At 45.0% G+C, this 10,889-nt stretch overlaps 1 protein-coding gene across 3 annotated transcripts; it reads left to right on the top strand.

Annotated features, from left to right (window-relative positions):
- Positions 1-222: 222 nt before the first annotated feature.
- Positions 223-10,195, top strand: LOC148436189 (uncharacterized). 3 transcript variants are annotated; one of them, XM_088465239.1, is made up of 7 exons: positions 223-334; positions 3,498-3,588; positions 4,192-4,365; positions 4,689-4,767; positions 4,887-4,984; positions 5,132-5,918; positions 8,546-10,195. In XM_088465239.1, the coding sequence occupies exons 2-7, from the start codon at positions 3,562-3,564 to the stop codon at positions 9,694-9,696; spliced, it is 2,316 nt and encodes a 771-aa protein (XP_088321365.1). In that variant the 5' UTR covers positions 223-334; positions 3,498-3,561; the 3' UTR covers positions 9,697-10,195. The 3 variants fall into 3 exon arrangements, with proteins under 3 accessions (XP_088321365.1, XP_088321367.1, XP_088321366.1); XM_088465241.1 differs by having other exon boundaries at positions 224-334; positions 8,564-10,195; XM_088465240.1 differs by having other exon boundaries at positions 224-334; positions 8,561-10,195.
- The last annotated feature ends 694 nt before the right edge of the window (positions 10,196-10,889 follow it).

The raw sequence follows: 10,889 nt of genomic DNA, 5'->3' as shown, positions 1-10,889 counted from the left end.
AGTAACAACTGAGTCTGCTCCACATGTATTATAGTAACAACTGAGTCTGCTCCACATGTATTATAGTAACAACAGAGTCTGCACCGCCTGTATTATACAAATAGGAGACTTGAAGGGGATCTATAGTCACCCGTTGTTCTTCATGAAGTGATTTGGGCCTCGGGAAAATGGCCGCCGCCTCCGTCTCTTTTGCACACTGGGGACACTTGCTGTAGCTGTACATAGAGTCCTGCTCTAGTGCCCGGAGCTCCTCCCCCTTACTCCAGCAGCATCAGCGTCACATGACCGGCTGCCCTGTGATCCTGGTCTAGCGGCGGCTTCTTCTCTATCCCTGGTAATGTCATATACTATTATTATACAGGGGGAGCAGCCTGTGGTGTCCTGTTATTACTATTATTATACAGGGGGAGCAGCCTCTGGTATCCTGTTATTATTATTATTATTATACAGGGGGAGCAGCCTGTGGTGTCCTGTTATTACTATTATTATACAGGGAGAGCAGCCTGTGGTGTCCTGCTATTATTATACAGGGGGAGCAGCCTGTGGTGTCCTATTACTATTATTATACAGGGGGAGCAGCTTGTGGTGTCCTGTTATTATTATTATAATACAGGGGGAGCAGCCTGTGGTGTCATTATTATTATACAGGGGGAGCAGCCAGTGGTGTCCTGTTGTTATTATTATTATACAGTGGGAGCAGCCTGTGGTGTCATTATTATTATACAGGGGGAGCAGCCTGTGGTGCCCTGTTACTATTATTATACAGGGGGAGCAGCCAGTGGGGTCCTGTTACTATTATTATACAGGGGGAGCAGCCTGTGGGGTCCTGTTACTATTATTATACAGGGGGAGCAGCCTGTGGTGTTCTGTTACTATTATTAAACAGGGGGAGCAGCCTGTGGGGTCCTGTTACTATTATTATACAGGGGGAGCAGCCTGTGGGGTCCTGTTACTACTATTATACAGGGGGAGCAGCCTGTGGTGTTCTGTTATTACTATTATACAGGGGGAGCAGCCTGTGGTGTCCTGCTATTACTATTATTATACAGGGGGAGCAGCTGGTGGTGTCCTATTACTATTATTATACAGGGGGAGCAGCCTGTGGTGTCCTGTTATTACTATTATTATACAGGTGGAGCAGCCTGTGGTGTCCTGTTACTATTATTATTATACAGGGGGAACAGCCTGTGGTGTCCTGTTACTATTATTATACAGGGGGAGCAGCCTGTGGTGTCCTTATTACTATTATTATACAGGGGGAGCAGCCTGTTATGTCCTGTTACTATTATTATTACACAGGGGGAGCAGCCTGTGGTGTCCTGTTACTATTATTATACAGGGGGAGCAGCCTGTGGTGTCCTGTTATTATTATTATTATACAGGGGGAGCAGCCTGTGGTGTCCTGTTATTATTATTATTATTATACAGGGGGAGCAGTCTGTGGTGTCCTGTTATTACTATTATTATACAGGTGGAGCAGCCTGTGGTGTCTTGTTATTATTATTATTATTATACAGGAGGAGCAGCCTGTGGTGTCCTGTTACTATTATTATACAGGGGGAGCAGCCTGTGGTGTCTTGTTATTACTATTATTATACAGGGGGAGCAGCCTGTGGTGTCCTGTTATTACTATTATTATACAGGGAGAGCAGCCTGTGATGTCCTGTTATTAATATGGTACAGTGGGAGCAACCTGTGGTGTCCTATTACTATTATACAGGGGCAGCAGCCTGTGGTGTCCTGTTATTACTATTATTATACAGGGGGAGCAGCCTGTGGTGTCCTGTTAATACTATTATTATACAGGGGGAGCAGCCTGCAATGTCCTGTTACTATTATTATACAGGGGGAGCAGCCAGTAGTGTCCTGTTATTACTATTATTATACAGGGGGAGCAGCCTGTGGTGTCCTGTTATTACTATTATTATACAGGGGGAGCAGCCTGTGATGTCCTGTTATTAATATGGTACAGTGGGAGCAACCTGTGGTGTCCTATTACTATTATACAGGGGCAGCAGCCTGTGGTGTCCTGTTATTACTATTATTATACAGGGGGAGCAGCCTGTGGTGTCCTGTTAATACTATTCTTATACAGGGGGAGCAGCCTGCAATGTCCTGTTACTATTATTATACAGGGGGAGCAGCCTGTGGTCCTGTTACTTTTATTATACAGGGGGAGCAGCCTGTGGTGTCCTGTTATTACTATTATTATACAGGGGGAGCAGCCTGTGATGTCCTGTTATTAATATGGTACAGTGGGAGCAACCTGTGGTGTCCTATTACTATTATACAGGGGGAGCAGCCTGCAATGTCCTGTTACTATTATTATACAGGGGAAGCAGCCAGTAGTGTCCTGTTATTACTATTATTATACAGGGGGAGCAGCTAGTGGTGTCCTGTTATTATTATTATACATGTGGAGCAGCCTGTGGTATCCTGTTATTACTGTTATTATACAGGGGGAGCAGCCTGTGGTGTCATTTTGTTATTATTGTACAGGGGGAGCAGCCTGTGGTATCCTGTTACTATTTTACAGGAGGAGCAGCCTGTGGTGTCCTGTTGTTACTATTATTATACAAGAGGAGCAGCCTGTAGTGTCCTGTTATTATTATTCAGAGGGAGCAGCCTGTGGTGCCTTTTATTACTAATATACAGGGAGAGAAGCCTGTGGTGTCCTGCTATTATTATTATTATACAGGGGGAGCAGCCTGTGGTGTCCTGTTATTAATATGGTACAGTGGGAGCAACCTGTGGTGTCATTTTATTGTTATTGTACAGGGGGAGCAGCCTGTGGTGTCCTGTTACTATTATACAGGGGGAGCAGCCTGTGGTGTCCTGTTACTTTTATTATACAGGGGGGGCAGCCTGTGATGTCCTGTTATTATTATTGTTATTATTATACAGGAGGAGTAGCCTGTGGTGTCTTGTTATTATTATTATTATTATACAGGGGGAGCAGCCTGTGGTGTTCTGTTATTATATAGGGGGGAGCAGCCTGTGGTGTCCTTTTAAAATTATTGTTATTATTGTTATATTATTATTAATATTATTTACAGGGGAGCAGCCTGTGGTGTCCTGCTACAATTATTATACAGGTGGAGCAGCCTGTGGTATCCTGTTATTACATAGCAGCAGATACAGAGTAATAGTAACTTTAATGAGCTGTCAGAGAAAGAAATAACACATAATAGGTATAACATGTATGTATGGGAAATAGTCTGAATTCCTACAGTCAGAATCCTGATGCGCCCTATAATGTCTGCAGGATCCGGACGGGTCAAAATGCCGACAGCTTCAACCGGTGAGTGTTAGGGTTAGGCTGCAGGAGTGGCGGGTTAGGGTACTGGAGGGGAGGTTTATGGTAAGGCTGGGTGGGGAGGGAGGTAGTTAGGGTTAGTTGGGGGAGGGGGTGGTTAGAGATAGGCTGCAGGAGGGTGGGTTGGGGTTAGGGTTAACCTTAGGATACTTAATGAAAATCCCGACATTTTCACTATCAGGATTCTGATGCCGAAATTCCAACCATCTGGACTTTGACCATCAGGATGTTGTAACCAACCCCTTATGTATGAGGGTGGTTCAATAAGTAAGGTAACAAGATCTCTCCTGTGTAATGTGCTCTAAGTCATTCTAATTACCCACCAGGCCAGAGCAGGTAGACCACTGCTTCCCATTACACTGCGCCTCATATCAGTTATACTGTCCCAGCATCAGGTGTAAGATGGTGGGGCTGGCGGTAACATGGGCACACACTGAGACTGTCTGTCAGGGCGTCTTGTTATCCTGAGCAATAGAGACTCTCTCAGAGACAGCCAGTGGCTGTGACAGTCCCCAGATCCTCAGAGTGTCACTGATTATCCCCCAGGACATGTCTCACCCCACCCTACGCTGCACACACACGGCCGGCAGGCTGGTCACACATGTAACATACATCTGAGGTGCGGTCATTTGTCATTTCATCATTTCTGCAGAGTGACTGATGGGATTCTGTATTGCTTAACCCTTTGTTTGTCCCCTGGGCTGCCTGATGTCCTATCCCTGTGTTATTAACCTCTTCTGTTCCCTTCCCTTACCCCTGTGTTACTGACATCTCTGTACAGCTGTTACACCCCCTGTTGTGCGCTGACATGACTGGGGAGGTGAGGGGATCTGGGACTGTATGCAGTGATAATTTGTGTCTCCCCCAATACACAGGATTACACAATAGTGAAGAAGACATCCAGCAACCATCCACGTGTGTCAGGAGGACTGAGCAGGACCCAGAGCCCCATCACGGTGCCTCAACCTCACTCACTAATACATGAGGGACACAATGACCAGAAGATCCTGGAACTCACCAACAAGATCATTCAGCTGCTGACTGGAGAGGTGACTGCTGGGAATGGGACATTATACAGTAACACCAGGGGATGTGTCTGGGTGATGACTGGAGAGGTGACTGCTGGGAATTGGACATTATACAGTAACACCAGGGGATGTGTCTGGGTGATGACTGGAGAGGTGACTGCTAGGAATAGGACATTATACAGTAACACCAGGGGATGTGTCTGGGTGATGACTGGAGAGGTGACTGCTGGGAAATAGGACATTATACAGTAACACCAGAGGATGTGTCTGGGTGATGACTGTATCATTGTGTGTGTCAGGTTCCTATAAGGTGTCAGGATGTCACTGTCTATGTCTCCATGCAGGAGGGGGAGTATATAGAGGAACACAAGGGTCTGTACAAGGACGTGATGATGGAGAATCACCGGCCCCTCACATCACTGGGTAAGAGGAGACTGTCATTTATTGTACAGGGGAGAGCAGGTATGGGGTCCCCCGATATACACACATCACCTGATAGTCACATATATACAATGTACTCAGTCACTGTGTGTCTCCTACAGCTGGACCCAGTAACAGAAATACCCCAGAGAGATGCCCCCGTCCTCTTTATTCACAGGATTGTACAGAGGAGAATCACAGGACCCCACAGGAGCATCAGGTAGGTGGGATTTAGGGTCTCACTAATATACCACAGTGACTGTCAATATATGATCTGTACAGAAGCTGTGTTTCTTATACTCTGATATTATACTGTGTAATCTCTATTAACAAAATCAAACATTATTAAAAAACTATTTATCTTTAGTTTGCAGCGCTGATTAATATTAAGATAGAAGATATAAAGGGAGAAGAAGAAACGTATCTGACAGATATTAATGTAGAAGATATAAAGGGAGAAGTAGAGATGTATGTGACTGATATGAAGGCAGAAGATATAGAGGGAGAAGAAGAGACGTATGTGACTGATATAAAGGCAGAAGATATAGAGGGAGAAGAAGAGACATATGTGACTGATATAAAGGCAGAAAATATAGCGGGAGAAGAAGAGACTTATGTGACTGATATGAAGGCAGAAGATATAGAGGGAGAAGAAGAGACATATGTGACTGATATAAAGGCAGAAAATATAGCGGGAGAAGAAGAGACTTATGTGACTGATATGAAGGCAGAAGATATAGAGGGAGAAGAGGAGACGTATGTGACTGATATGAAGGCAGAAGATACAGAAGGAGAAGAAGAGACGTATGTGACTGATATGAAGGAAGAAGATATAGAGGGAGAAGAAGAGACGTATGTGACTGATATGAAGGCAGAAGATATAGAGGGAGAAGAGGAGACGTATGTGACTGATATGAAGGCAGAAGATACAGAAGGAGAAGAAGAGACGTATGTGACTGATATAAAGGCAGAAGATATAGAGGGAGAAGAAGAGACGTATGTGACTGATATGAAGGCAGAAGATACAGAGGGAAAAGAAGAGACATATGTGGCTGATAATAAGGCACAAAAAAGATATATAGAGGGAGAAGATACATATGTGAGGAGTGATCAGCAGTGTAAGGAGGAGGAAATCCCTACAGATATCAGCACAGGTGAGTAATAAAGACTTATTACAGAAAAAAGTCACATATGCTCCTTGTTCTTTCACTACAACAATCTCTTATCCTACACCCTCCTCTGTCAGTACAAACTAATGAGGGAAATGTATCTGCCCAGTAGAGGAGTCAGGAGCCATATGCCATTATTATACTCCTTCTGTGTGTTACCAGCCCAGAAATCTGACCAGTCTCCTCCCCACACTCTCTGGTGTATCTCATACATCATTGCAAGGGATGTAGCTATACTAAATAAATCACTGGTCAATGTGATGAATAATATGTGATTATCAATATACTGTGTACTACCCATCACACAAACACAACCACACACCCATCATTTCTGTGGTTGGATGCTCTGTACTCATACACTTTATCTGCTGACCTGTCTCTGTATCCTGCTCTGCCCTCCTGCTGTCTTCCTCTTTCCGCTGTTACTTTTCTGTGCCCTAAGGCGAGCTGAGGGAGGACAGAAATCTCCCATGGAGCAGAAGTTCCTCCCCTGCTCTGCGCCATTCCCCTACCCTGTCCTGCTGCCTCCCCCGCTCTGTGCCCTACACCATTCCCCTATCCTGTCCTGCTCTCTCCCCCACTCTATGCCATTCTCCTACCCTGTGCTGCTGCCTCCACCACTCTGTGCCCTGCACCATTCCCCTACCCTGTCCTGCTGTCTCCCCCGCTCTATGCCATTCCCCTACCTTGTACTGCTGCCTCCCCCGCTCTGTGCCCTGCACCATTCCCCTATCCTGTCCTGCTCTCTCCCCCACTCTATACCATTCAACTACCCTGTACTGCTGCCTCCACCACTCTGTGCCCTGCACCATTCCCCTACCCTGTCCTGCTTCCTCCCCCTCTCTGCGCCCTGCGCCATTCCCCTACCCTGTCCTGTTACCTCCCCCGCTCTGTGCCCTGCACCATTCCCCTACCCTGTCCTGCTGTCTCCCCCACTCGGTTCTCTGTGTCATTCCCCTACCCTGTCCTGCTGCCTACTCCGCTATGTGCCCTGCTCCATTCCTCTACCCTGTCCTGCTGCCTCCCCCGCTCTGTACCCTTCTCCATTCCTCTACCCTGTCCTGCTGCCTCCCCCGCTCTGTACCCTTCTCTATTCCCCTACCCTGTCCTGCTGCCTCCCCCACTCGGTTCTCTGTGCCATTCCCCTACTCTGTCCTGCTGCCTTCCCCGCTCTGTGCCCTGCACCATTCCCCTACCCTGTCCTTTGGCCTCCCCCGCTGTGCCCTGCTCTATTCCCCTACCCTGAACTGCAGCCTCCCCTGCTCTATACCATTCCCCTACCCTGTCCTCCTGCGTCCCCCGCTCTGTGACATTCCCCTCTCCTGCTGCCTCCTCTGGTCTGTGCCTTTCCCCTACTATGTCCTGCTGCCTTCACCGCTCTGCTCTTGGACATTCCCTACCCTATCTTGCTGCCTCCCCTGCTCTGTGCCCTTGGACATTCCACTGGCATGTCCTGTCTCCCCTGCTCTGTGCCACCATCATTCTGTGTTGCTCTGTCCTATTGCTCTCCTTCCCTCTCAGCATTTATATACAGTGACTCATTACCCTAATTGATATCCCTTTTACACCGGAGTTAAAACCCGGGTTATTGCAGGGTTAACCCGGGCAGCTCCTTGGTGTAAAAGGGGTGAGGGTTGGATCGCCGGGTCGAGTGACCCGGCAATCCAACCCAGGTAAATAATAGGGTTTAACACGGGAGTAACCCATGAAACCCTGCTGTGTGTACGGCACACTCCGGGTCTTGATGACCTGCAGTGCGCCGCAAGCCGGTTGATTGGTCCGGCTTCAGTGGCGCTTGGAGATGACGTTATCTCCAAGCGTCCACTTTCACGCCTGAAAAGCCGGTGTGAGCTGCGCCGACTCGGGAATGTCCAGAGTCGGCGCCGCTTAATTCCGGGTCTGATCCAGATAGGAACCCTGTTCCAACTCCGGGTCAGACCCAGAATTTTGGTGGAAAAGAGGTATAAGTAGCATGACTCTGGTGGGGAGGACCATATAGAAGCTGCTTTTGCTATATATATGTTCCCACCTGGAGAACTTTGTGTAGTGTGGACGCAGTTGTTAGTTATTATCCCACAAGTTTCCCGTGTGTATGTGTGAGGGAGGTCTAGATGGATATTGTGGTTCACCAACGTCACTGGCTGAGATAGTCCATGTGGCTGGATCTATGACTTGTGCAGATAATGTGCTTGTGCCATTTTATGTGTTCAATGAGAGTCTTGTTTCTCGTTGGTTCATTTGTTAATGTAATAATGTGGTCATCGTTTGTACCTGCAAATTAAACATAAAATTAAACAGCTAAACCTCTTCATTTATAATATGGTGGTGTAGTGGGGTTAGGATTGCTGCTTCACAGCGATAAGTTCATGAGTTTAATTTTCAAACAACGTGATGTGTGGAGTTTGTATGTGTTTCCTGCAAAAATTATACTGGTAGGTTAATTGGCTTCTGACACAAATGTGCATATTGTGTGTACTAGTAGATATGGTTGTGAATATAGATTGTAAGCCTGTTGGCCAAATATTCTCTGTAAAGCGCTGTGAAATATGTGTGAGCTTTATGAAGAACTCTGAATAATAATAATAATAATAATAATAATAACAATAATACAGTTATTGTATTTTCAGCAGATGGACGCACAAGCAGGAATGCATTAGAGGAAGATCTCCTCTTATCTACAGATATTAAAATAGAAGATAACATCACACAGGAATCTCCAGGAGATAATCCCGTTATGCTAAATATACATCCAGTACCTCACAGTGCAGCTATATCATCTGATCCCTCTGATTGTGACCAATGTTCTCCTGATACTTCAGCTTTTGTTACACATAGTGCAGCTCATACACCTGACAAAAAAATATTTCCCTGTTCTGTGTGTGAGAAATGTTTTACACTGAAATCAAATCTTATAACACATCAGAGAAGTCACACAAGTGAGAAGCCATTTCAATGCTCTGAGTGTGGGAAATATTTTACTTATAAATCAAAGCTTGTTACACATCAGAGCTATCACACAGGTGAGAAACCATTTTCATGTTCTGAGTGTGAGAAATGTTTTATACAGAAATCAGCTCTTGTTAGACATCAGAGAAGTCACACAGGTGAGAAACCATTTCCATGCTCTGTGTGTGAGAAATGTTTTACAGATAAATCAGCTCTTGTTAGACATCAGAGACGTCACACTGGTGAGAAACCATTTCCATGCTCTGAATGTGGGAAATGTTTTATTGATAAATCAAATCTTGTTAAACATCAGAGAAGTCACACAGGTGAGAAACCATTTCCATGCTCTGAATGTGGGAAATGTTTTACTAATACATCACATCTTGTTATACATCAGAGAAGTCACACAGGTGAGAAGCCATTTCCATGCTCTGAGTGTGGGAAATGTTTTACTAATACATCACATCTTGTTATACATCAGAGAAGTCACACAGGTGAGAGGCCATTTCTATGTTCTGAGTGTGGGAAATGTTTTACACAGAAATCAGATCTTGTTACACATCAGAGACATCACACAGGTGAGAAACCATTTCCATGTTCTGAGTGTGGTAAATGTTTTACACAGAAAGCAGATCTTCTTATACATGAGAGAAGTCACAGAGATGAGCGGCCATTTACATGCTCTGAGTGTGGGAAATGTTTTACATATAAATCGGCTCTAAATATACATCAGAGAAGCCATTTCCATGCTCAGAATGTGGAAAAATGTTATACACAGAAAGATCATCTTGTTACATATCAGAGATCACAAAGGTAAGAAACCATTTTCATGCTTTGAGTGTGGGAAATGTTTTACACAGAAGTCACATCTTGGTAGACATCAGATATCACACAGAAGAAAGCATTTCCATGAGCTGATACAAAACAGGGCTGTAGGAACACTCCAGTCACACAGTATTTCAAATTTGAAGTTCTCTATCTGCACATAATTGGGATGTGTGACATTACTATACAAGCGGAGGGATGTACAGTGCTTGGGAATTCTAAACAATAATAAATGATTAATATAGGGCTTGATATAGGTGCAATTAATAATTTATACTATTTAATTTGAACTCTCACAGGGGCTTATCTGGATGTTCTAACTGAATTCAATCCACCCAGATGGTTTGAATGAATCAGTAGAACTGACCACTATTTCCTGATATTTTATCGCTATCATTTTAGTGGGTTAAACAGTTAAACCTTGTATGCTGTAATTGTGATTCTGGAGGAAGGAATGCAATAAAATAAATTACTGCAGCCTGGCATCTCTACAGAAGGATTTTTATTTATTAGATCAAATTGATCTCTAATAATTATAAGAATAGTTGATGTGCAATAAGGGTCAAGTCAATCCTATAAGCTGAAAACAAATTGATGCAGTATCATGAAAAAACAGATTAATTATTTATTGATATTATATAAGGCCAGATGTAGGTGTTAGCCTATAACCTCCCAAAGAGCAAAAACAGACACCAAGAAAACAAACAGTACAGATGACTGTACATAGGGAAGGGGGTGTATGTAGTTTACATGGACAGTTGTGCACTGTGGGGGAGCAGTTGGGGAGGGAAATTATGGCCAAACTAAGGTGCTAGCATAAAGACCTCGTGGGTTAAGTCAGTGACTGATGCTGCAGGGTCTCGATGGTGAACTCCTGAGTATCATTGGTGATTATAGGTTGTATGTGAAAAGAAAGGAGAAAGGTGTGCTTTTCCTGTAATTGTTGGGGTGTGTTTATCTACCTCCTTGAAGAAGGCAGAATACTGCCTAAATGTGTTGGAGACACCCCAGTTCTCTAACACTCTCCCTGCATACCCCTCAGCGCCCCTTCCCACACCTCGGGATCGCGCCACCTCCTTACCATCTCCCTGCAGCTGAAGCCCCCGGTTGCGACCACACAAGCCAAGCCTTGGACAGAAACACTGTGGCACCACCAGCTACCGGTATCCTGTGCCAGACCCACCT

Source organism: Taudactylus pleione, unplaced genomic scaffold (assembly GCF_031769625.1).
Source record: "Taudactylus pleione unplaced genomic scaffold, aTauple2 ptg001919l, whole genome shotgun sequence".
Lineage (NCBI taxonomy): Eukaryota > Metazoa > Chordata > Amphibia > Anura > Myobatrachidae > Taudactylus > Taudactylus pleione.
Note: the sequence above shows the minus strand (reverse complement) of the source record. Positions and strands in the feature narration are given on the sequence as shown.